Here is a 23,244-nt window from a genome sequence, read left to right on the forward strand (position 1 = left end):
CTCCAATACTTTGGCGACCTGATGCAAAGAACTGACTCACTGGAAAAAACCCTGGTACTGCAGTAGATGGAAGTCAAGAGAAGGTGATGACAGAGGATGAGATGGTTGAATGGCATCACTGACTTGACTTGATGGACATGAGTTCGAGCAAGCTCTGGGAGTTGGTGATGGACAGGGAAGCCTGGCGTGCTGCAGTCCATTGGGTTGCAAAGAGTTGCACAAGACTGATTGACTGAACTGACTGAATGATGATTTAACAATTAAATAATTTGAACAACAGCTTCTAAGATTTAAAAAAAAAAGCTGATTTTTTAAACAAATTCAGTTCAGTGAATTAATACCTAGCAAAATAATGAATATCTGCCTCAGTGTATCTTCTCTTAGCCATTCTGACGTTATATTCCTGGACCAAATTGTTTCATGTCCCAGTCAGATTGACATAGAATTATCTTGGGTGTGTGTGTGTGTGTGTGTGTGTGTGTGCGCGCGCGCACCTGTGTGTTTGCCAATGTGTATCTGTTCGTCAATCACATTTAATTATCAGAAACCATGATTTCACTTTCGTGCTCCTATCTCAGTTCAGACTTTGGATTTGTCAAGTGACAAAGTGTTAACAACTAGCAGATGGACTAGACGGGCAGATGGGGTTATCCAGAAAGCAGCTCAAAAGTGATTAAAATTACCAAAGACTTCACTCATTATTCCTCCTTTCAAAGGATGCTATATTTTTCTTAATGTTAAATCTGATTAAAACAACAAAGCAAACAATAGAAGAGAAGCAATTTCTGTTATTCTCTCTCTCTTTTTGTTTTTTTTAAGGAAGCCAAGGTAGTGGAAAATAATTCAAAATAGAATTTACAGAAACCACCTGCCAATGCTAGAGACATAAGAGATATGGATTAGATCCCTGGGTTAAGAAGATCCCCTGGAGAAGGAAATGGCAACTCCATCTAGTAATCTTACCTGGAGATTCCCATGGACAGAGGAGCGTGGTAGGCTGCAGTCCATGGGGTTGTGAAGAGTCGGACATGACTGAGCGACTTCACTTTCATTTTTTACGTTCATGCATTGGAGAAGGAAATGGCAACCCACTCCAGTGTTCTTGCCTGGAGAATCCCAGGGATGGGGGAGCCCGGTGGGCTGCCGTCTATGGGGTCGCACAGAGTCGAACACGACTGAAGCGATTTAGCAGCAGCAGTATACCATCTTGTCAGTCTTATTTTTTGATAATATTGAGATTGATGATTTGTACCTGATCTGTGTGATACCTGGAATGCTCTGCCATTGGGGAAGATTGTATAGCAAGAATACAGCTACACAACCAGCCAATACAAGAAACACCAGATGAAACTCCATTTTGGCCTCTCTGATTCAAAATTTGTTGTTGCTCAGTCACTAAGTCATGTCCAACTCTTTGTGACCACATGGACTTCAGTATGCTGGGCTTCCCTGTTGTTCACTATCTCCCGGAGTTTGCTCAAACTCATGTCTTTTGAGTTGGTAATGCTATCCAATAATCTATGTACGTATTGATGGTTCAAAAGAGAAAGTTTGTCCAATAAGGCTCTGCACTGATAAAACAACTGGAGCCTGTATCTGACTTCTCTGGATGCCTCGCTGGGAGACAGCTTTCCTTTGATGCTGTTGTCATATTTTATCCTTGTATTCTTTTCTCTAACAAAATGTATATTTGTATATTTGCAAGCATTGTCATTTTGGGTCCTATGATTTTTTTCAGTAATTGAACTCTAATTGCCAACATTGGTGCTTGAATCCAAGTGAGACAAGTAGAGAAATTGAGAATAAACTTTCAGAATCTTTATTTGATCAGATAATTTTTATAGTTTTTGATGGGGATCAAAAGAGGCAAACTTCCAGTTATAAAACAAATAGCCATGGGTGGCTATAGTTAATACTATATTACATATTTGAAAATTACTGAGAGTAGATCCTAAAAGTTATAATCACAACAAAAGTTATACTTTATTACAGGGAAAGTATACAGATTCTAACTAGCCAATGGAAGAGATACAATAAGGCAAAGTCTATGAGGGTTCTAAAATCAAAGCTTCTATTATTCTCAGGTTGCATTACTCTCCTGGCATCAATATGCACAGAGTATTTCCAACCTGAGAAGCTCACTCAAGCTTTAGTGTCCAAAATTTTTATTGTATCTTTGATACGAAGACATGATCTGTTGACTGCCCATGTGATTGTTGCAGATGGATTGATAATACCATATGACCTGAAGACCCATCCTAAATTACATGGTAGATCTTTTCTAGCACAGCCAGCTTCTGCCCTAAACAGAAACATTCCTATCAGGTATGACATCTCTGGGTTTGGAAGATCCACTGGAGGAGGGCATGGCAACCCACTCCAGTATTCTTGCCTTGAGAATCCAATGGACAGAGGAGCCTGGCAGGCTACAGATCAAGGGGTCACAAAGAGTCGGACACAACTGAGCGATAAAGCACACATCAGGTGTTACTGCAGGAAGGGGGACCCTTTCCAGGGCTGGAAACTGGGCTCTTGTCTAACACTCTGAAATGAACTGTCCGAGGAGACACATGTGCTGACAAAGCAAGAGATTTTATTAGGAAACGACACCTGGGAAGACAGCAGTAGGGTAAAGGAACCCAGGAAAACACGCTCTGCCATGAGGCTTGAAGTCTTGGGTTTTATGGTGATGGGATAAGTCTCCGGGTTGTCTTTAGCCAATCATTCTGACTCAGAGTCCTTCCTGGTGGTGCCAAGATGGATACCAACGAGCAGGATTCTGAGAGGTGATCAGACATGTAGTGTCTCCTTTTGACCTGTCCTGAACTCCTTTTGACCTTTCCTGAACTCTTCTGGTTGGTGGAGGCTTACTAGTTCCGTGTTTCTTACCAGGACCTCCTGTCGTAAAATAACTCATGCAAATGGTTACTGTGCTGCCTGGCCAGGGTAGGCGGTTTTAGTCGGTGTGCTTCCCGAAATAACTCCCCTCTGAGAGACTTCATACTCAAGATACTCCTTGGGAATTGGGGCAGAAGTCTCTTTCTTCTGTAATTTCTTCCTGCTGTGCATGGGTCTAGGCCTGCCTAGCAGAGCAGAAGTCTCTCTCTACCTGATCTAAGTCAAGGTATTCTTTGCCTGAAACCAGCATTCGCCCTTGTAATGACAGCAATTTCACTTGAAACTGCTGGCCCCTGTCAGGGATGAAATAGACAGGGCTAAACAGGAGGCCTAAACAGATGGTCATCACCCTGCCCCCAGAAACAGAAGGCGACATCTGGGGTGAGGGCTGCAGGGTGTGTGACTTTGTTCTGATTGGTTGGTGGTGAGGCAACAGAGCGGTGCTCCAGCAATCTCGTGTTCAGCCTGAAGTTACCATCCTCCACCTGGGTGGGGGTCCCAGTTCTGTAGAAGAACTCAAAGACATCGTTATGTTTTTTCTTTTTCTTTTTTTTTTGAACAGGAACCAGCACCCTGTCTCAAGGCTGCACCACCGTTTGATTGTTCCTCCTCCGTTTCTGTATCCCCTCCCTTCCCTGATCAGCAACTGTTCGAATCTGCTCTTTGGGACTCAGGGAAGGTCAAGGAGGCTGAGTGAACGTTTTTGTCCTAAGAACAAGAAACAGAGAACACAGAACAGATCCGTACTTCAGAGCCCCATGGAGTCCTGCTCGGTTTTAATTTAAGAACTGGGCGACTATGACTCTGGTAACTTCCTATCAAAATGGGGCATAAGGACTGGCTCAGTTTGGAGAATAGACACTGAACTGCAAGTATTTCTGAGTTCCAAGTCCTAGATCTGAGTCTTGTATGATTAAAATTTCAATGCCTTGGTCTGCCATTTTAGTGTAACAGACCCAATTAGAAGTAGTTGGAGTAGCGATCACTGAAATTTTAATAGACAAAATAAATCTCATTTATTTTTTAGAAGAATAGGCCTGAAACCCAGTCTGGACCTGGCACTTTGGGGAGACTTGTAGCCAGGTGGCCAATTTCCTAGTTTTATAAAAAGTAAGGTTGGAGTTGCTAGCTGCCAGCAGACATTGTTTTGAGAATGTCTGGTGGCACCCAAGCCTGCCATGACTCAGAAAACTCAAGTGTTTAGCAATACAAGATCTAGCCTAAAATTACACCCATTGTATCACCTAGTTATTTTCCTGGATGTCTGAACCATTTCTATTCTATTTTGACTTTTAATTGTAAAATTCTCCTTAATAGCCAAAGCAGATGTCATCATTAACAATGTCAGTGTTTCTCTAGGTATGAGAAGATGCAAGAATTGGGACTCATAAAATCTTTTCCTGAAAAGATCTAACTACCTAAAGGCCTATTCTGCCAGTTTTACCCAGAGCACAGAGTGCCTCATTCCTGATTTCCACCCTAAACCCATTTCAGGGGTGTTGAAGATCAGCAGCTGCAGTGGCCATGATTTAATCTTTGTAGAGGTAGATGGCAAGTGTCAGTTTTCAGTTGGCTGAGATCCTTTTTGGTCATAAACTTTACCATGATTTTGAGGGGGGCATTTCATGATCATTTTATCCCATGGTGCTGAGAATGTCCATTCTCAGGTTCTGGCAAAGATTTTGTTGACAGGGCACTCAATGTGCTGTTACTGGACTAGGCCATCATACAGCATCCAAAATTCTCTGGACCACCTGTCTTACTAGCCACTTGGTCCAGGAAAACATTCCTTCTTGCTGCTTCTTACTGTATCTAGAGTTACACTGTTACCACCATCAATCTCATATGGAACTATATATTATTTTAGCAGAGGCCTCAGTCACACATTTGGCAGTGTAAGAAAAAGCAATTTTGTAAAACAGGCGAAATACAAATAATACACTCAGCAGTATCAGCAAAATCATAAGTAAGACTTAAAAGCTCCCATTAGATATAGCCCAGTATATCCCAGGTAATCGAACTTAGTCTACTCTGTATGAATCTTTATTTTCCAGGGAAATTATATATTGGCACAGTCTATAAGGCACATAGCCCAGTTTTCTAGTGTTACTAGACTGATTATCCTTTGTCTGATCTAATTGTTTCCAACATAGAGGAGACTTTAAACCTAAATTACCATAGCCTGGTGTTATCTATATAAATCCATCCCATAATTGTGGGAGTTTTTTTCCTTTGCTAAAACTTTGCTTGTTTCTCTGATCGAGCTTGAGTAATAAAAGAAAACTCAAATTTATGGCCAGAGTCAGAGCAGGCATTATTAATTGGCTGGGTGAGGGGATCCCATCTAGCAATATCAATAGTGATTTGAATATGACTATAATTTTTTTTTCCAGTAAATTTTCTCAGGGCCAACCAATTAGTCTTGGAGTAGAGAAATTCACCAAGGTAACCCAGAACTAGACACAGGTAATTGGCCACAAACACAACAATTGGATTGATTTCTAAAACTAGCATAGGATCAGGCCTATGATCAGGCATTTGATTTATATGCAAAGGTCTAAGAAGTCAAGAAAACATTTTAAATGATCATATGACTCAGGTCCAGCATCTTGGGCAAGCTGTCTACCTCTGATGTCATCTTTTTCTCTTCCTGGTGTAGTGTAGTTTCTTCTCTGTCTGAGCATCATTTTAAGGTGAGATGAGGTCAGCTGTCCTCTCTACAGACCAGTCCAGTGTAGGGGCCTTTGGAAGTGGGAATTAATCTAAGAGTCGGTTTCCCTTCAATTTCACTGTGCATGAGCCAGTTAAGAATACCTGATAAAAAGGTCCTTCCATCCAGGTTGGAGAGAGTCCCTTAAATTATGTCTTTTTCCAGTCTTGGTTGCAGCTCATGAGGCATCTGATCTTTATCCAAAGACAGATGACTGAGATGCACTTCAGAAACAAACTTAGGGTATTCTTTAAGAATTTAATTAAATTTTACATTAATATCACATAACAGCAAAGAACTATCCAAGAAATGAGTATTACTGGATGCACACTTCCATTAACAAGCGGGGATTTAACATTTAATGAAACATCTTTTTTTCCCTAAAATTACCCTCATTTTTATCAAACATAACCAAATTAAGGCTAGTTTGCTTGCAAAATAGCTCTGTTCTCAGTAATTTTAGCCTGATGATTTATATAAACATAATTGATCATAGACTTTTTGTTTTGCTGAAATATTTATAGAGTCTCAGATTGAAATTTTAAAATAAAACAGGGCTGGGAAACTCACACCAAAGGCTTATCACAGATTTCGCCTAAGAATCTAGGTGAATTCTTCCCTTTCCAAGGTCTCAGAAATTCCTTAAGATTTTTGTACCTGTTAGTGAGATAACCTTCCTAATTCATCTGATCAAGTTACTGGAAACCTAAGAGTTTCCAATCTCTGGAGGAGTCAGAGAGAAAATACAATTGTTTTGTTTATAATGTATAATTTTACCAAATTACTGTCAAAATTATTTTGAGAGGAAGTATTTCCCTACTCCCAGAAAACACAAGATTCAAACCTGTAATTTTTCAGATAGAAACCATAAAAGTTATAAGCATATTCGCTGGTTCATTCAGTCCTTTTGTTAACTTTTGTGAAGTCATCAGGTTTTCCATTAGAATACCAGGACATAATAGAATGTTCAGAATTCCACATAATTTCTAGGATACTTATATTAGTAATATTTACCATACATTATAACATGAGACGATTTATTACTCATTTGATAATATTCTAATGTAATTTAACGAACCAAATAAACAGTTAGTTTAATATCTCTCTTTAGAATGTTTCAGGGCCCTCTGAAGCACCCCAAAATTATCTAGAGGTCAAAGGAACTTCAACAGAATTCGATTTAGGAAATTTTGTCAAAAAAAAAAATCAATTCAAACAGTTTAGATGAGGAAACCAGAATTGAAAGAGACACGTGTGCCCTAATGTTCTTCGCAGCACTGTTTACAATAGCCAGGACATGGAAGCAACCTAGATGTCCATCAGCAGATGAATGGATATGAAAGCTGTGGTACATATACACATTGGAATATTACTCAGCTATTAAAAAGAATGCATTTGAATCAGTTCTATTATACAGAGTGAAGTCAGTCAGAAAGAAAAACACCAATACTGTATATTAACGCATATATATGGAATTTAGAAAGATGGTAATGATAACCCTATATGAGAGATAGCAAAAGAGACACAGATGTAAAGAACAGACTTTTGGATTCTGTGGGAGAAGGCAAGGGTGGGATGATTTGAGAGAATAGCATTGAAACATGTATATTATCATAAGTGAAATAGATCGCCAGTCCAGGTTTGATGCACGAGGCAGGGTGCTCAGGGCTGGTGCACTGGGATGACCCTGAGGAATGGGATGGGGAGGGAGGCGGGAGAGGTGTTCAGGATGGGAACACATGTACACCCATGGCTGATTTATGTCAATGCATGGCACAAACCACTACAATATTGTAAAGTAATTAGCCTCCAATTAAAATAAATAATATTTTAAAAATCAATTTTATCTGATATTTAAAAAAATAATAAATAAATAAAAGGGTTTAGAACAGTTGGTCAGATTTGGTCAATGCTGATGGTTGTATCATTTAGCTTGTTGATATGTCACAATGGGCATATACACTGAGGCTCAAGGTCTAGTGAAAGTCAACTCTGCCATCTTGGACCTAGCTGGCTCTAACCAGTTTTCCTATGGCTGTGTCAATCCTAACAAAATCCATTTATCTAACTAATTGTAATCCAATTTTAGAAAATTCTGATCATGTATAACTCTTTTAGTATTTTTTCATACCTTCCTTGTACTGAAAACACTCTTCCTGCTTTCCTTAAGCAACCAAGAACTAGCTTTTATATTAGCATTTTATAGATTGGTGAGCATAAATACCAGTGATAATTTCTAAAACCTCTGCTTTCTTAGAACATTTTAGGATTGCACCAAACATTACTCATTTATACTCCCAAGTCTCTTTAGTTTCTTTGTAAAATGAATTAGTGTTTAGTAGTAAATGTTTCAAAATCTTATTTTATTTGGAAATGACCTAGCTTTTCAATAGACTTTCAACATTTAGTTTAGCACAACCCTTAGAGATTTAAGTTACCTCAATATGGAGAGACTATTTTAGACAGACATTCCTAAAGCATAATTATTCTTAATAGAGCTTATCTAAAAGCTCAGATCTCATTTACAATTTATAGAAGTTTCTTCACTTGAGGTAATTTCCTTGTTGACAAACTTGTAACAGATATAATAATATTTAACTTATATTAAACCTAGGTACAATGAAAATATTCTACTTAATTTTAATTACTCTAAGACATGTCTATATTAGTTCAACAAACAAACATTAATATCAGCTACTTAATATTGAATATTTTCCAGTTCACATGAACCTGGAATTCATTGTTCAATTTAGAATGATTTCATTTGTAAGTGCTTACTTTTTTTTAAAGCCAATTAAATAGAGCTTATTTACAAATTAATCTCAAATATATTATCCAGAGACAAAGACATATGGAGACTTATTCAAACAGACACAACGCAAGATCTAGCTTCATTTTCAAAGCTTAGTCATGAATTAGATATAGCAATATAAAATTCACTAGTTTATAAATAACAGTTGGAACAAATAAAATTTAAAATAAACAAATTTTTAAAAAATTTAAATTTAAAACAAAATTAAATAAAAATTTCCCATTTTTCCTCAGCCTTGGGAGTTAGAGATGGTTTAGATAAGTGTTCCTGAGAGACCTGGTCTCAAGGTACAGGGAAAGAAAATCAAGTTCTAACAAAATGACGGCAAGTCTAAACCAAATGGTGGCCAGACAAAGCAAAATGGCCATCACAAATCACTACACAGAACACAGAGTATAAAACACACACATAGACCTGGCAGTCCTCATCAGACACTCCCTTAAAAATATGATTACAGTCTCTTAGAAAACTTCCTATAGAGACATAGAACTTTATATCCAAGTACTAACAGAGTAAAATGAAAATATCTCAGGTCTTCAAAGATTTCAAAGGGAGGAAAGGAAGCCAGGTTGAAAGATGACGGGGGAGGAGGTGGGAGAGGGGGACAAAAGGGGTGGCCTTACAGGCGTCTCCTGCCACCTGCAGATACCCAGGCATTACAGGACTTTAACATGCGCCTCCAGAGAAGGGAGGATTGGAACTCAGCCCTACCAGAAACCAGACCAGACCAGACTAGACCCAAAATTTGAGTTCTCTGCCAAGAGGAGGTGATCAGTCTCCAATCCTCAGCTCAGGCTGAGGGCCTTCAACCATATTCCTGCATCCAGGACCAGGAGACTAGAAAAAAGGGGTAGGATAGGAAGGGTTAAGGAGAGGAAAGAGAGAGGGAAGGGGGGAGAGGTCAATAAAGTCTCTTGTTCCTTACCTGGTTGGGGCGCTCTGGCCAGTTGTCTGTGTCAGGAGGAGACCAGGGACAAACCGGTCCCAGTTGTGGCCACTGGGTCTGGTCCATGGGCGAGCAAGCTGGTCCCTGAGTACCCCAAGTGGTCAGGATGTCAGTTGCAGCAGAGACCCGCCAGAGTCCTCATTTGTTTCAGGAAAGGGGACCCCCTTCCGGGGCTCAAAACCGGGCTCTTGTCTAACACTCCTAAATGAATTGTCCGAGGAGACACATGTGTTGACAAAGCAAGAGATTTTACTGGGAAAGGGGACCCAAGCAGAGAGCAGTAGGGTAAGAGAACCCAGGAGAACAGCTCTGCCACAAGGCTCGCAGTCTCGGGTTTTATGGTGATGGGATTAGTTTCTGGGTTGTCTTTAGCCAATCATTCTGACTCAGAGTCCTTCCTGATGGTTCACACCTTGTTCAACTAAGATAGATGCCAGTGAGAAGGATTCTGAGAGGTGGTTGGACATGCAGTGTCTCCTTTTGACCCTTCGTGAACTCTTCCGGTTGGTGGTGGCTTATTAGTTCCCTGTTCCCTACCAGGACCTCCTGTCCTAAAACAACTCATGCAAATAGTTACTATGGTGCCTGGCCAGGGTGAGGGGTTCAGTCAGTGTGCTTCCCGTAACAGTATGACATAGGGTGCCTCCACAAGGCTGAAGGGAAAGACAATTTCTCTCTTTGAGCAAGGCTAGATTCTTTACTACAAAATATCCTTCACTCAAATACTTTCAAATATTAATCTTTTATTGTATTTACTTTATTCTTAGCTAGCAAACTCCATTCTCCCCTCTCTTTCTTTTTCTCTTTCCAGCAGAGGCTACCCAAATAGAGGGAAGACTTGATCCAGTGGAAGGAAAAGTCACTCCCTAGGGGTTCCAGTAGGAAACCAAACAAATGAGTTGCCATCGGCCAAAAAAAAAAAAACACACCGAGAGAAGAGATGAGGTGGGCAGAAATCAAAGACTACTGTTACCTTCTAAATTTGCCCAGAGATAACTTTGAGGTCTCATTGCGCTTGTTCTTTTGGACTGTTGCGGTCTCGACCTGTGCAAGGTCTCGCACTAGAAACAGATAAACCAGATTTCAGGAGTTTCCCCTTGGAGTCTACAGAGTGATACCTAGCAATACGCAGCCCTCAGGCCACCACGCAGCACACTCCTGAGGCCTCGACTGCCCTTCCTTTCGCCCTTCTCCAAGATGGCGGCCGCCCTGCCGCTCGCCGCCGCGGCCCCGCCCCGCCGCGACCCGCCCCCCTGAGCAGGCCCGCCCCGCCTCCGCGCCGCGGGGCCGCGCCGCGCGCTCCCGCCGCCCCTTCCCACAAGAGCTCCACCCAGATCCGGGCAACGCGGTGTGTGGCGCTTATTTCCCGCCATTACGCGAAGTGGAGACTGAAGTCCCTCGCCTGCCGGGTGCCGCCGCCGTCGCCGCTGTTCTCTGAGACGCCGGGAGGCCAGGCGGTCCGCGCCGCGAGGCTCACCGTGCGTTGGAGGGTGCGGGCGAAGAGCGGCCGAGCCCCGGAAGAGGAGCAGCTGCTGGAGACCCTGGACGGCGCCGGCTCCGGGGCCCTGGCGAGATGCCTTGTGGGGAGGATTGCCTCTCTTTGGAGGATTTTCCCGTTTCTCTTCTTCCTTTTTAAAAAATCTTTCTCCTTTCCTCTCTCTCTTTTCCTCACTTTACCCCTCTCTTCCTCTCACTCCTTTATAGTATTTCCTTTCTATTCCCCTTTATAGTCTCTCTTTAAAAACAAAGTCATTCTCTATTTTTTTTTTCTTACCACACTCCAGTTATCAAATACTTCAGATTTTGCCAATTGTCCCAGTGTCCTTTTTCAGCAACAGAAAGTATGGTGTTGGGCCTTACTCCAGTTGTTACCTTTACATTCAGTTGTCACCTCTCTTTGGTAGGGAACAGTACCTCAGTCTGACTTAGAATTTCATGACATTGACATTTTTCAAAAGTACAGATCAATTTATTTTGCAATGTCCCTTTATTTGAGTTTGTCTAATGTTTCCATTGGGCTTCCCTGGTGGCTCAGCTGTAAAGAATCTGCCTCCTAATGCAGGAGATGTAGGTTCAGTCCCTGGGTTAGGAAGATCCTCTGGAGAGGGAAATGGCAGCTCACTCCAGTATTCTTGCCTGGGAAATCCCATGGACAGAGGAGCCTGGTGGGCTACAGTCCATGGGGTTGCAAACAGTAGGACATGACTGACAGATTAAACAACAAAACAAAGAATCTCTTTCCAAATTCCTATGTCATTTGCTTGCTCTGTCCTCTGTCTTCTGTGATGTTTTAGCATAACTTCACCATTCTGGGTCATAATTACTTATTAATCTGGATATTACTACAGTACCCTGAGCTCCCAATGTCGAGACTAGGTTTCAGTCTAGTGCCTGACACATAGCATGTCCTCAGTAAACATTTGTTAAATAAACAAATGATTTTTGGACAGTGTTTGTTATAAACACTCTAGCAGCTACATGACAGCCCTACTTATATTTTCGTTCAGTTCAGTTCAGTCGCTCAGTTGTGTGCAACTATTTGCAACCCCATGAACCACAGCACGCCAGGACTGCCTGTCCATCACCAACTCCCGAAGTCCACCCAAACCCATGTCCATTGAGTCGGTGATACGATCTAACCATCTCATCCTCTGTTGTCCCCTTTTCCTCCTGCCTTCAATCTTTCCCAGCATCAGGGTCTTTTAAAATGAGTCAGCTCTTCCAATCAGGTGGCCAAAGTATTGGAGTTTCAGCTTCAACATCAGTCTTTCTAATGAACACCCAGGACTGATCTCCTTTAGGATGGACTGGTTGGATCTCCTTGCAGTCCAAGGAACTATCAAGAGTCTTCTCCAATGCCACAGTTCAAAAGCATCAATTCTTCCTCGCTCAGCTTTCTTTATAGTCCAACTCTCACATCCATATGGAAAAACCATACCCTTGACTAGACAGACCTTTTTTGACAAAGTAATGTCTCTGCTTTTTAATGTACTGTCTAAGTTGGTCATAACTTTCCTTCCAAGGAGTAACCGTCTTTTAATTTCATGGCTGCAATCACCATCTGCAGTGATTTTTGGAGCCCAGAAAAATAGTCAGCCACTGTTTCCACCGGAGAAGGCAATGGCACCCCACTCCAGTACTCTTGCCTGGAAAATCCCATGGACGGAGGAGCTTCGTAGTCCATGGGGTCGCTAAGAGTCGGACACGACTGAGCGACTTCACTTTCACTTTTCCCTTTCATGCACTAGAGAAGGAAATGGCAACCCACTCCAGTATTCTTGCCTGGAGAATTCCAGGGACGGCGGAGCCTGGTGGGCTGCCGTCTATGGGGTCGCACAGAGTCGGACACGACTGAAGCGACTTAGCAGCAGCAGCAGCAGCAGCAACTGTTTCCACTGTTTCCCCATCTATTTGCCATCAAGTGATGGGACCGAATGCTATGATGTTAGTTTTCTGAATGTTGAGCTTTAAGCCAACTTCTTCACTCTCCTCTTTCACTTTCATCAAGAGGCTCTTTAGTTCTTCTTCACTTTCTGTTATAAGGGTGGTGTCATCTGCATATCTGAGGTTATTGATGTTTCTCCCGGCAATCTTGAATCCAGCTTGTGCTTCCTCCAGCCCAGCGTTTCTCAGGATGTACTCTGCATATAAGTTAAATAAGCAGGGTGACAATATACAGCCTTGATGTGCTCCTTTTCCTATTTGGAACCAGTCTGTTGTTCCATGTCCAGTTCTAACCGTTGCTTCCTAACCTGCATACAGGTTTCTCAAGAGGCAGGTCAGGTAGTCTGGTATTCCCATCTCTTTCAGAATTTTCCACATTTTATTGTGATCCACAGTCTAAGACCTTGGCATAGTCAATAAAGCAGAAATAGATGTTTTTCTGGAACTCTTGCTTTTTCAATGATCCAACGGATGTTGGCAATTTGATCTCTGGTTCCTCTACCTTTTCTTTCTTTTTTTTTTTTATAAATTTATTTATTTTAGTTGGGGGCTAATTACTTTACAATATTGTAATAGTTTTTGCCATACATTGACATGAATCAGCCATGGGTTTACATGTGTTTCCCTTCCTGGACCCCCCACCCACCTCCCTCCCCATCCCATCCCTCTGGGTCATCCCATTGCCCCGGCCCTGAGCCCTTGTCTCATGCATTGAACATGGAATGGTGTTCTGTTTCACATATGATAATATACATGTTTCATTGCTATTCTCCCAGAACGTCCCACCCTCACCTTCTCCCTCAGAGTCCATAAAATTGTTCTATGCATCTGTGTCTCTTATTCTGTCTCGCATATAGGGTTATCGTTACCATCTTTCAAATTCCATATATATGCATTAGTATACTGTATTGTTGTTTTTCTTTCTGGCTTACTTCACTCTGTATAATGGGCTCCAGTTTCATCCATCTCAGTAGAACCGATTCAAATGTATTTTTTTAATGGCTGAGTAATATTCCATTGTGTGTATGTACCACAGCTTCCTTATCCATTCGTCTGCTGATGGACATCTAGGTTGCTTCCATGTCCTGGCTATTGTAAACAGTGCTGTGATGAACATTGGGGTACACGCGTCTCTTTCAATTCTGGTTTCCTCGGTGTATATGCCCAGCAGTGGGATTGCTGGGTCATATGGCAGTTCTATTCCCAGTTTTTTAAGGAATCTCCACACTGTACTCCATAGTGGCTGTACTAGTTTGCATTCCCACCAACAGTGTAAGAGGGTTCCCTTTTCTCCACACCCTCTCCAGCATTTATTGCTTGTAGACTTTTGGATAGCAGCCATTCTGACTGGTGTGAAATGATACCTCATTGTGGTTTTGATTTGCATTTCTCTAATAATGAGTGATGTTGAGCATCTTTTCATGTGTTTGTTAGCCATCTGTATTTCTTCTTTGGAGAAATGTCTGTTTAGTTCTTTGGCCTGTTTTTTGATTGGGTCGTTTATTTTTCTGGAATTCAGCTGCAGAAGTTGCTTGTATATTTTTGAGATTAATTGTTTGTCTGTTGCTTCGTTTGCTATTATTTTCTCTACCTTTTCTAAAACCATCTTGAACATCTGGAAGTTCGCAGTTCATGTATTGCCTAAAACTGGTTTTGAGAATTTTGAGCATTACTTTACTAGCGTGTGAGATGAGTGCAATTGTGCATTAGTTTGAGCATTCTTTGGCATTGCCTTTCTTTGGGATTGGAATGAAAACTGACCTTTTCTAGTCCTGTGGCCACTGCTGAGTTTTCCAAATTTGCTGGCATATTGAATGCAACACTTTGACAGCATCATCTTTCAGGATTTGAAATAGCTCAACTGGAATTCCACCACCTCCACTAGCTTTGTTCATAGTGATGCTTCCTAAGGCCCACTTGACTTCACATTCCAGGATGTCTGGCTCTAGGTGAGTGATCACACCATCATGATTATCTGGGTCGTGAAGATCTTTTTTGTACAGTTCTGTGTATTCTTACCACCTCTTCTTAATATCTTCTACTTCTGTTAGGTCCATACCATTTCTGTCCTTTATTGAGCCCATCTTTGCATGAAATGTTTCCTTGGTATCTAATTTTCTTGAAGAGATCTCTAGTCTTTCCAATTCTATTGTTTTCCTCTATTTCTTGCATTGATCACTGAAGAAGGCTTTCTTATCTCTCTGTGCTATTCTTTGGAACTCTGCATTCAAATGGGTATATCTTTCCTTTTCTCCTTTGCTTTTCGCTTCCCTTCTTTTCCCAGCTATTTGTAAGACCTCCTCAGACAGCCATTTTGCTTTTTTGCATTTCTTTGTCTTGAGGATGGTCTTGATTCCTGTCTCCTGTACAATCTCACGAACCTCCATCCATAGTTCATCAGGCACTCTGTCTTTCAGATCTAATCCCTTAAACTATTTCTCTCTTCCACTGTATAGTCATAAGGGATTTGATTTAGGTCATACCTGAATGATCTAGTGGTTTTCTCCACTTTCTTCAATTTCAGTCTGAACTTGGCAATAAGGAGTTCATGATCTGAGCCACAGTCTGCTCCTGGTCTTGTTTTTGCTGACTGAATAGAGCTTCTCCATCTTTGGCTGCAAAGAATATAATCAATCTGATTTCAGTGTCGACCATCTAGTGATGTCCATGTGTAGAGTCTTCTCTTGTGTTGTTGGAAGAGGGTGTTTGGTATGACCCAGTGCGTTCTCTTGGCAAAACTCTATTAGCTTTTGTCGTGCTTCAATCTGTACTCCAAGGCCAAACTTGCCTGTTACTCCAGGTGTTACTTGACTTCCTACTTTTGCATTACAGTCCCCTATAATGAAAAGGAGATCTTTTTTGGGTATTAGTTCTAGAAGGTCTTATAGGTCTTCATAGAACTGTTCAACTTCAGCTTCTTCAGTGTTACTGGTCAGGGCATAGACTTGGGTTACCGTGATATTGAATGGTTTGCCCTGGAAACGAACAGATATCATTCTGTCGTTTTTGAGTTTGCATCCAAGTACTGCATTTCGGACTCTTTTGTCTAAATCTGTCACCAAGTTTACTGAGCATCTAGTTTCTAGCATGTGCAGAGATACAGTGCAATGTCATGAGGAGCATTTGGCTAGGCTTCAGGAAATATGTTTATACCCAGTTACAAATATGAGCTTCCCCAGTGGCTCAGCTATAAAGAATCTCCCTGCAATGCAGGAGATACAGGTTTGATCCCCGGGTTGGGGAAATTGCCTGGAGAAGGAAATGGCAACCCCCTGCAGTATTCTTGCCTGGAGAATCCCAGGGACAGAGGAGCCTGGCGGGTTACAGTCCATAGGGTCGAAAAGAGTCCGACAAGATGGAAGCAACTAAACACACAAACACAAATATATAACTTGTTTTGTGTCTTTCTTCAGCCAAAATAACCTCAGCTAGAGTCTGGGCATAACACAATTCCCCTACCCAAAATGGGAAACCAGATAAGAAAGTAGTTTGACACCTTAAGTAAAGCGTGGCTGTGAAATAATGGTATAGTACTAGTAGGGATCTAGGGGTTATAGCAACTATAGAAGGACTTGATTTTGAGTTATATCCAACCTGTTTTTATCAGTATCTTTAATATGCAGGCCCTGTGCCAGATAATGGGAATATGATGATGTTGAGGTTAATGGTCTGATTGACACAGATCTCTGAGGAAGCCCTTCTCTCTCACCAAAACCTCCTAAAAGCCTTTGCCCAAACAGTACCAAAACCATGGAGTTTTGCTGTAATTCTCCATTTGTACATGAAATCTTTGGTTTTCCTAATTCAACAGCTTGCATTATTTTGCTCCAAATACATAAAAACACCATAAACTTGAAAAATCAGTTTAGGCTGCTTAGACGTCCAGCTCACATCCTGAACCCTCTGTATCTTCCAGGGGCTTTCTTGTTATGCATACTGGGTACTAGGCAGTATTGACAGTGCCATATTAGTGTTAAATGTGATTCAGACCTGCTTCCTGATGGATTGAGGCTGAGAAAGAAAATACCAAAAGTCTGAAGCTCACCACATAAATCAGAAACTGCTTCTTGTTGTGACCATGATAAATAGATCTGAAAATATCTACCAGGGAAAGTTAAGTCTTGGGGCTTTGTGTTCTATCTGAATTAAAAAGCAGTTTTGCAAAAAATGAACTTTTCTCCAGGCCAGTATGCTTGTTGTTTTATGTTTATAAATGAAGTATAGCAAAAACTCTATAAGGCATTAAAGAGATCTTGCAGTTCAAACCCAAGATGCATTTTGCTAAGGAGTGGCCATTGTATTAGGCAGACAGAACAGATGTGTTATTTTTCTTAGAGCTAATAGTTAAAGGCCCTGAGTGTCTGTCAACTTCTTGCTTTCATGAACTTTACCAATTTTCTTTTTTCTTTTCAATTTGACTGATATCCCTTCTCTGTCAGATGCCAATAATAACCTATTAAGGATTATTACTCAGTATTGTTCAATATCTGGGAATTTAAACATTTTTTTCTTTAAAGTTATTATTGGGAAGTGCCAAGATCCTTGGAATAGGTTCTGACAACCTAAAATTATGGTGACAAAAAACAAATTAACTAAAATGACATAATAGTTGAATTTCACTGTCACAAAATCATAGGTCTATTTCTCCACTGATATTGTTTTGAAATCATTTCATATTTCAGTTTCAAATTGGTCTCTATTTTAGACAAGCTGAATTCATTTTGTTCTTCAAATTACTGATTTTAAGTTCATGGATGGACCTGGGGGGTTAGGATGTCTGTAAATGTTCCCTTCTATGATAACAGTCCAAAGAAAGAATGTGTCATGTTAGAAATACACATATCCTGGACTGTAAGTATTTCCTTACTAAACTTAAGGAGTATTTTTAACTCTCTTATTTGTTAATACTAGCATAACAGTAATAGAAAAAAAACAGGTCTTCAGACAATGAAGTTATGTTCTTAATTACCATGCAGTACTGACTTAGCTTCCTGTACATAAAAGTGGAACTGCGCTATTTTGAATCCTTTGAAAATAAGGTTAGTAACTAAATAGAAACTCTATAGAAGTATAGCAACGTAGCTAAAAGGTCCAGCTCTGGAGTCAATGTAATCAAGGCTAAGCTCTTTCAACTTACTAACCCTCTTTCTTTTCTGTAAATAGAGACGCAAATAGGAATTTTTTTCATATGGTTTTAGGAGTCAAATAATGTGTATAAAATTATTTCAATTCTTTATATAACGTTAGAGCTCAGAAAGTGGCATATTACATTATTATTATACAATGTACAGCATTAGAAATAAAGGTAAAAGCATCACACAGAATGGTCAAGTTAATACTCAATGGTGGCATAATTGAAGACTATCACTCATCCCTTCCTGGTGCTAGCTCCTGGAAACATTGAGAAGAATGTACCATTCTGTGGCTGGGAAAACGCCAACGCAAAACTGAGAAGTCAAGCGGCCTGGAGGTAGATACCAAGAAGTTACACCTCCTGTCTGTTAGGTGTTAATTACAACACACACACACACACCGAAAAACATTTAATAAAATAAAATTTACCCAAATTGCTTAAAAAGCACAAATTTGCTCCAAAAGACAGGTACAAATTCAGGTAATGTGAGGTAAGAGACTAAATTCTCTTGGAAAAGTGTTGGAAAATTAAAATATTTTTGAAATATGAACACTTCAATATTGTTTAATTTTGTTTATTATGTATATGTGCTTGGAGAAATCACCCTATCCTTCCCAACACTACCACTACCACACTATCTTCATTCCTTTTGAATTTTGAACAGAAAAGCCCCCCAAAATTATAATGCTAAGGGTTTGAGCTCTGTTTAAATTGATTATTAACTCTTTGAAAAGTCATTTGACAGCACTTGTGGAATAAAGACAGGTGCTGGTCTTGCGTGGAAAGATCCAGAAGCCTGGAAACCAATTCAGGAGAGTTCTCCTGGAGTAAAGTCTACAGCCTGGTAAGTGCCTAGACAAGTAGATGGAGTGGATGTCACATATGAGGAACATTTTTAAAATGTCCATGGAAAGGATCAGATGAGGACAACTTGCTAGTCAGTACTGCCATTTTCACTTGAGTGGGAATTACTGACTCCACCCAGAATTTTCCCCAGTCAGCCAAGACTCCTGTTTTGATTGGAGTAAGAAAAGTGCTTACTCTGACCTGAATTGTTTCTTACCACCTTATTTCATCATATAATGAAGATCTTTCCTCACAGAGCCCCAAAGTTACATGTTAAAGAGCTGGGCAAATTATTAATTAAAAATAAAATTTTCTCCCAACCCAGAAAACCTCTCCGGAATAGTTATAAAGAAAACAACTTGTTGAATAATCATTAAACCATAATGTCATGCACATCACAGGCAGTCCTCTGTAAGACTGCAAAACAGAAAGAAGTCTTAACCATTTATAACCGGGTAGATAATACCCACCACCTACATGTTCTCTAAATAAACAGTAATTAGTCCTCAAATAAGAGAACACAATAGCGCACTATTTATTACACACATGCTTACCCTAAATTTACCTGGTAATTGGAGTGACCACCCATGTTATTTAATTGGTTTATATAACGGAAAAGCAAATTTCTCATATCTTTTGGACAAGAGGCATTTTTTCAACTTGGAGCCAGGTATATCCACTGAAGTTAGGCTCTTACTGTCCCACAGAAACTGCAAAATAGGGGTACTATTTCAGTTGATGTTTACTTTTCAAAGAGATATCTCCCAGACCCTTAAGAAAAATATTCCTAATTATAAAGCTGGCAAGAGGCTTATTTAGTTTCTAGAAAGATTTACATACGTTTTAAAGAGACAGTGAAAGAACTTATAAGTTTTCTAAAGTATATATTCTAATAAAAGAGGATGAGAAGGCTTCTCTTATTTACAACAGGGAGAATAAAGCCTCTCAAAAAAAAAATAAATAAAGTATTTCAATGGGGCCCTTGGACTCCGATGCAGTGGTGGAGAGGCGCCCCCATGCTGTTTGCTGTGAGTGAAATGAGCTGCCAATGCAGGACTTTCTCACTTGGAAGAGCAGCACAGGCGGTGGCCATTTCAGTGAGGAGAGTATTAACTATAATAATTGTTTATCAAAGTGTTGAAGAATAATAACATAAAGAAAACCTAATATGTAGCTTAAAGAAGAAGACATGTATAATGCATTTTAATGCCCAATGCCATTGTCCTAGGTCATTTAGAATGGTAATGATGTAATTATTTCTCTCTGACCAGCCAAAACATGACTTTTTCTCACCTGGTTGATGTTCAAACACTTCTTTCTTGTCTATGCTAAATTTAGAGACTCTTTGTTTGTTTATTTGTTTGTTTGGTTTTTCACCAGTGCATGGGAATTATAACACTATCCCACAGTACCTCAAGTTATCTTATAAAACCTAATGAGAGCAAGCATGGGAAAATGCTCCTAACGTTAAAATGAAGTATTGTCATTGTTAGAAGTAAAATGACCTGGAATAATTCAAAGAATGGTCACTCCAAAAGATATATTAGGCTTTTGAATACATTATACAGAACTTGTATTTAAAATGAATATCTGAATAAGTTCACTGAAAATATTGATTAAATTAACTTGTATGAGACACGCAGGAAGAAAGCAGGAGAAGCATTTCCTGCTGTAAGGCATCTCTCTTCCTTATCGCTAATATACAAAACAGCAATAATTTTTTTCACTGGTTTCTGTCTTTGGAAAAATTTATGTTTACTATCTTTCATAAACACATGTGACCATCAAAGGATACAGTTTCTCATATTTTGTTTTAGGGCTTCCAAATCACCTATATCTTAAGAAAACCTGAGTTTTTCTCACACCGATGTATCTACTTGAACTAAAGTTCAGATATCTGATTTTGTTCTTATATAACTTAGCTTTTACAATCAAGTCCCAAACTTGATCTGAGAACTGCATTAAGGGAAACAGAAAACTTTCAGAATATGTCCTAAAATAAATAAATACAACCTAACTCCCATACGGAGAAGGCAATGGCAACCCACTCCAGTACTCTTGCCCGGAAAATCCCATGGATGGAGGAGCCTGGTAGGCTATGGTAGTCTATGGGGTCGCTAGGAGTCGGACTCGACTGAGCAACTTCACTTTCCCTTTTCACTTTCATGCATTGGAGAAGGAAATGGCAACCCACTCCAGTGTTCTTGCCTGGAGAATCCCAGGGACGGGGGGAGCCTGGTGGGCTGCCGTCTATGGGGTCGCACAGAGTCAGACACGACTGAAGCGACTTACTAGCAGCAGCAACAGATTGCTAAACATGTTAATGATATTCCACAGCCTTTTAGTGGACATTGATTTCAAAACTGATAATCTAAGTATAAAATGGTTAATTTTAATTAAGCAGACTATTCATGTGATTGGACTATTGTTTTGTAAACACATTTCTGGAAAAATAGAGATTGACTATTCTTAATATGCTTTTGTTAAAATAAGAAAATATATAGATGTTGGTGGTTGACTTTTCATCAAATTGATGTCTGGGCATCATATGGGTGGATCCAAAAAGGTCCCTAGGACCCAGACACTATACTTAAATGCTAAAGTTCTGTGATTACACTCAGTTTGGCTATTGCATACAAATTGTAAAAATACTTATATACTAGCCACCAGGAACAACTTAAATATTTTCCCTATTGATTCTTTACACCAAATGTTGACCAAGCAGAATGCCATATTATTACCCAAAATGTTTCATAAAAATAATCAAGAAAAGATATATCTATTATTCCTAAAATATACACTGGTGATAAAGAATGTATGAGGTAGTTTGTAAACACATCAGCAGTGATCGTTCTTCTAAGAGATGGTGCAAACTGGGCTGTACTTAGCTCCATTTTATTTTTTATTTATTTATTTTTTTCAATTTGTTTCAATCGTTTATTAACTGACCAGATTACAAAAATAATCCTGGTAGATACCTTAGTTCATCCTTCTAATAAGCCTGTTGATCTGGTCTTCCCTGTTGCCAGCATCTCCACCTTCTACAAAATGGGTGGTCTTTTTCTTCATTCCACCTCGTGGAGAAGACAATTTAAAGGGCCACAGGAAGTTGTTTGCTTCTTTGAAACGTTTTCCAACGGTATAGATCTCATGAATCAGATCCTCCATGCAGATGATTCCGTATTTCCCAAGAGATCGAGCAATCAATGCGTTGTCTGTCAGGGCAATTCGCTTCTTGTTGATTTTGCCATAACCACGCTTATAGATCAATTCATTTACAGACTTCAGATTTGGGTACCCCCATGCAATGTATGGCTCCACAATTCTCAGCATGTTAATTGATGCCTTGTTGAGTTTCACAAAGGTGCCATTGAAGATCTGCCGGAGGCGAAGGAGCTGCAGCACCTTTCGAACCTTCGGGCTCACACCGTTGATACCTCTGATTCTGATGACAAATGCCAATTTGGGTTCCGCAGGTACATAGAAGTTGCCGGCTTTTCGTGCCATCCTAGCCATTCGAATTTCAGTTCTGTACATCTGTCTGTATTCCTTGTGGTAATGCTTAGCTTTTTCATAGATAAGCTTCCTCCTTGCCTTTCGAAGCATCTTTTGGGCAAACTTCTTTCTCAGGCGCTTGATCTTAAGCTCTGCGAAATTCTTTCGCTTTTTCTTAAGGGTTTCTGGCACAGCGGGAACCTTCTTTTTCTTCTCTTCGGCAACCTCCATGGTTCCAGCCGGGAAAGAGGTACTTAGCTCCATTTTAATAATAAGCTCTTTGAAAATGAAGACTGGCTTCAGGAAGGAGCAGCTGGCAAAGGCAAAAGAAATAGAATGTATTCAAGGTTAGCCTAAATAGGTTTTCCAGAACATTACTGCATGAATTGCTTTGTGGATTCCCACTAGGCCTTACCCCACAGATAAACTGTAATGTTTCACATAATCCATCACATTCCTGAGATGGATGCATAGACAATGTCCTGGGAATAAAAGTCCTCTTGTGACAGCTGCCCTTTCCAACTTGTGTTTCAAACATGAAGGGAAAAAACATAAATGCATTCCACTGAATATTGTATTCATTCCTTGTTAACGAAAATATACTCAGAAGAGAAAGGCACTTGTCTTAATTCAGGAAGGGCTCCTGTGGAAAAAGAATGATATTCAGGCTCATGATTATTTTTAAATAAGCTTATTGTATACCTGTTATGGATTGCCAACTTAAAAAAAAAAAAAAGCACAATGTGAGAGTTGAGAGTTAAGTTTTATTTGAGGGTGGAATGAGGACTATTGCCCAGGAGACAGCATTTCAGATAATTCTAAGAAACTGCTGCAAAGAAGTACAGGGAAAGGTCAGCATATATGTGAATTTGGTGAAGGGGGAGTACATGCAATTAAACACATATTTTTCCAGAAGATTTCTGCTATTCATGAGGAGCAGTCATCAGTATGAAGGATTT

At 40.1% G+C, this 23,244-nt stretch overlaps 1 protein-coding gene and 1 long non-coding RNA gene across 9 annotated transcripts in view; both read right to left on the reverse strand.

Moving 5' to 3' along the window:
• The window catches only part of LOC145534882 (uncharacterized), a 228,723-nt gene extending 218,155 nt beyond the window's left edge, over positions 1-10,568 (reverse strand). The window contains exons 1-2 of the long non-coding RNA XR_014075035.1: positions 10,340-10,568; positions 9,346-9,567 (exon numbers count right to left, since the gene is read on the reverse strand). This is a non-coding gene — a long non-coding RNA (uncharacterized LOC145534882). The remainder of the gene's footprint in view (positions 1-9,345; positions 9,568-10,339) is intronic.
• A 6,636-nt stretch (positions 10,569-17,204) lies between these two features.
• LOC145534880 (large ribosomal subunit protein uL30-like) overlaps positions 17,205-23,244 on the reverse strand; it is a 51,364-nt gene continuing 45,324 nt past the window's right edge. For 4 of the 8 annotated variants that reach the window (XM_081563191.1, XM_081563190.1, XM_081563189.1 and 1 more), the window contains one exon: positions 21,684-22,598. In XM_081563191.1, coding sequence (XP_081419317.1) covers positions 21,770-22,549 — 780 coding nt within the window. In that variant the 5' untranslated portion in view covers positions 22,550-22,598 and the 3' untranslated portion in view covers positions 21,684-21,769. Of the gene's footprint in view, positions 19,501-21,683; positions 22,599-22,700; positions 22,929-23,244 lie in introns of those variants that run through there. The other 4 variants (XM_081563187.1, XM_081563192.1, XM_081563193.1 and 1 more) reach the window with 4 other exon arrangements.

The sequence above is a fragment of the Giraffa tippelskirchi genome, chromosome 14 (assembly GCF_054371585.1).
Source record: "Giraffa tippelskirchi isolate mGirTip1 chromosome 14, T2T-mGirTip1v1.2.pri, whole genome shotgun sequence".
Taxonomy (NCBI): domain Eukaryota; kingdom Metazoa; phylum Chordata; class Mammalia; order Artiodactyla; family Giraffidae; genus Giraffa; species Giraffa tippelskirchi.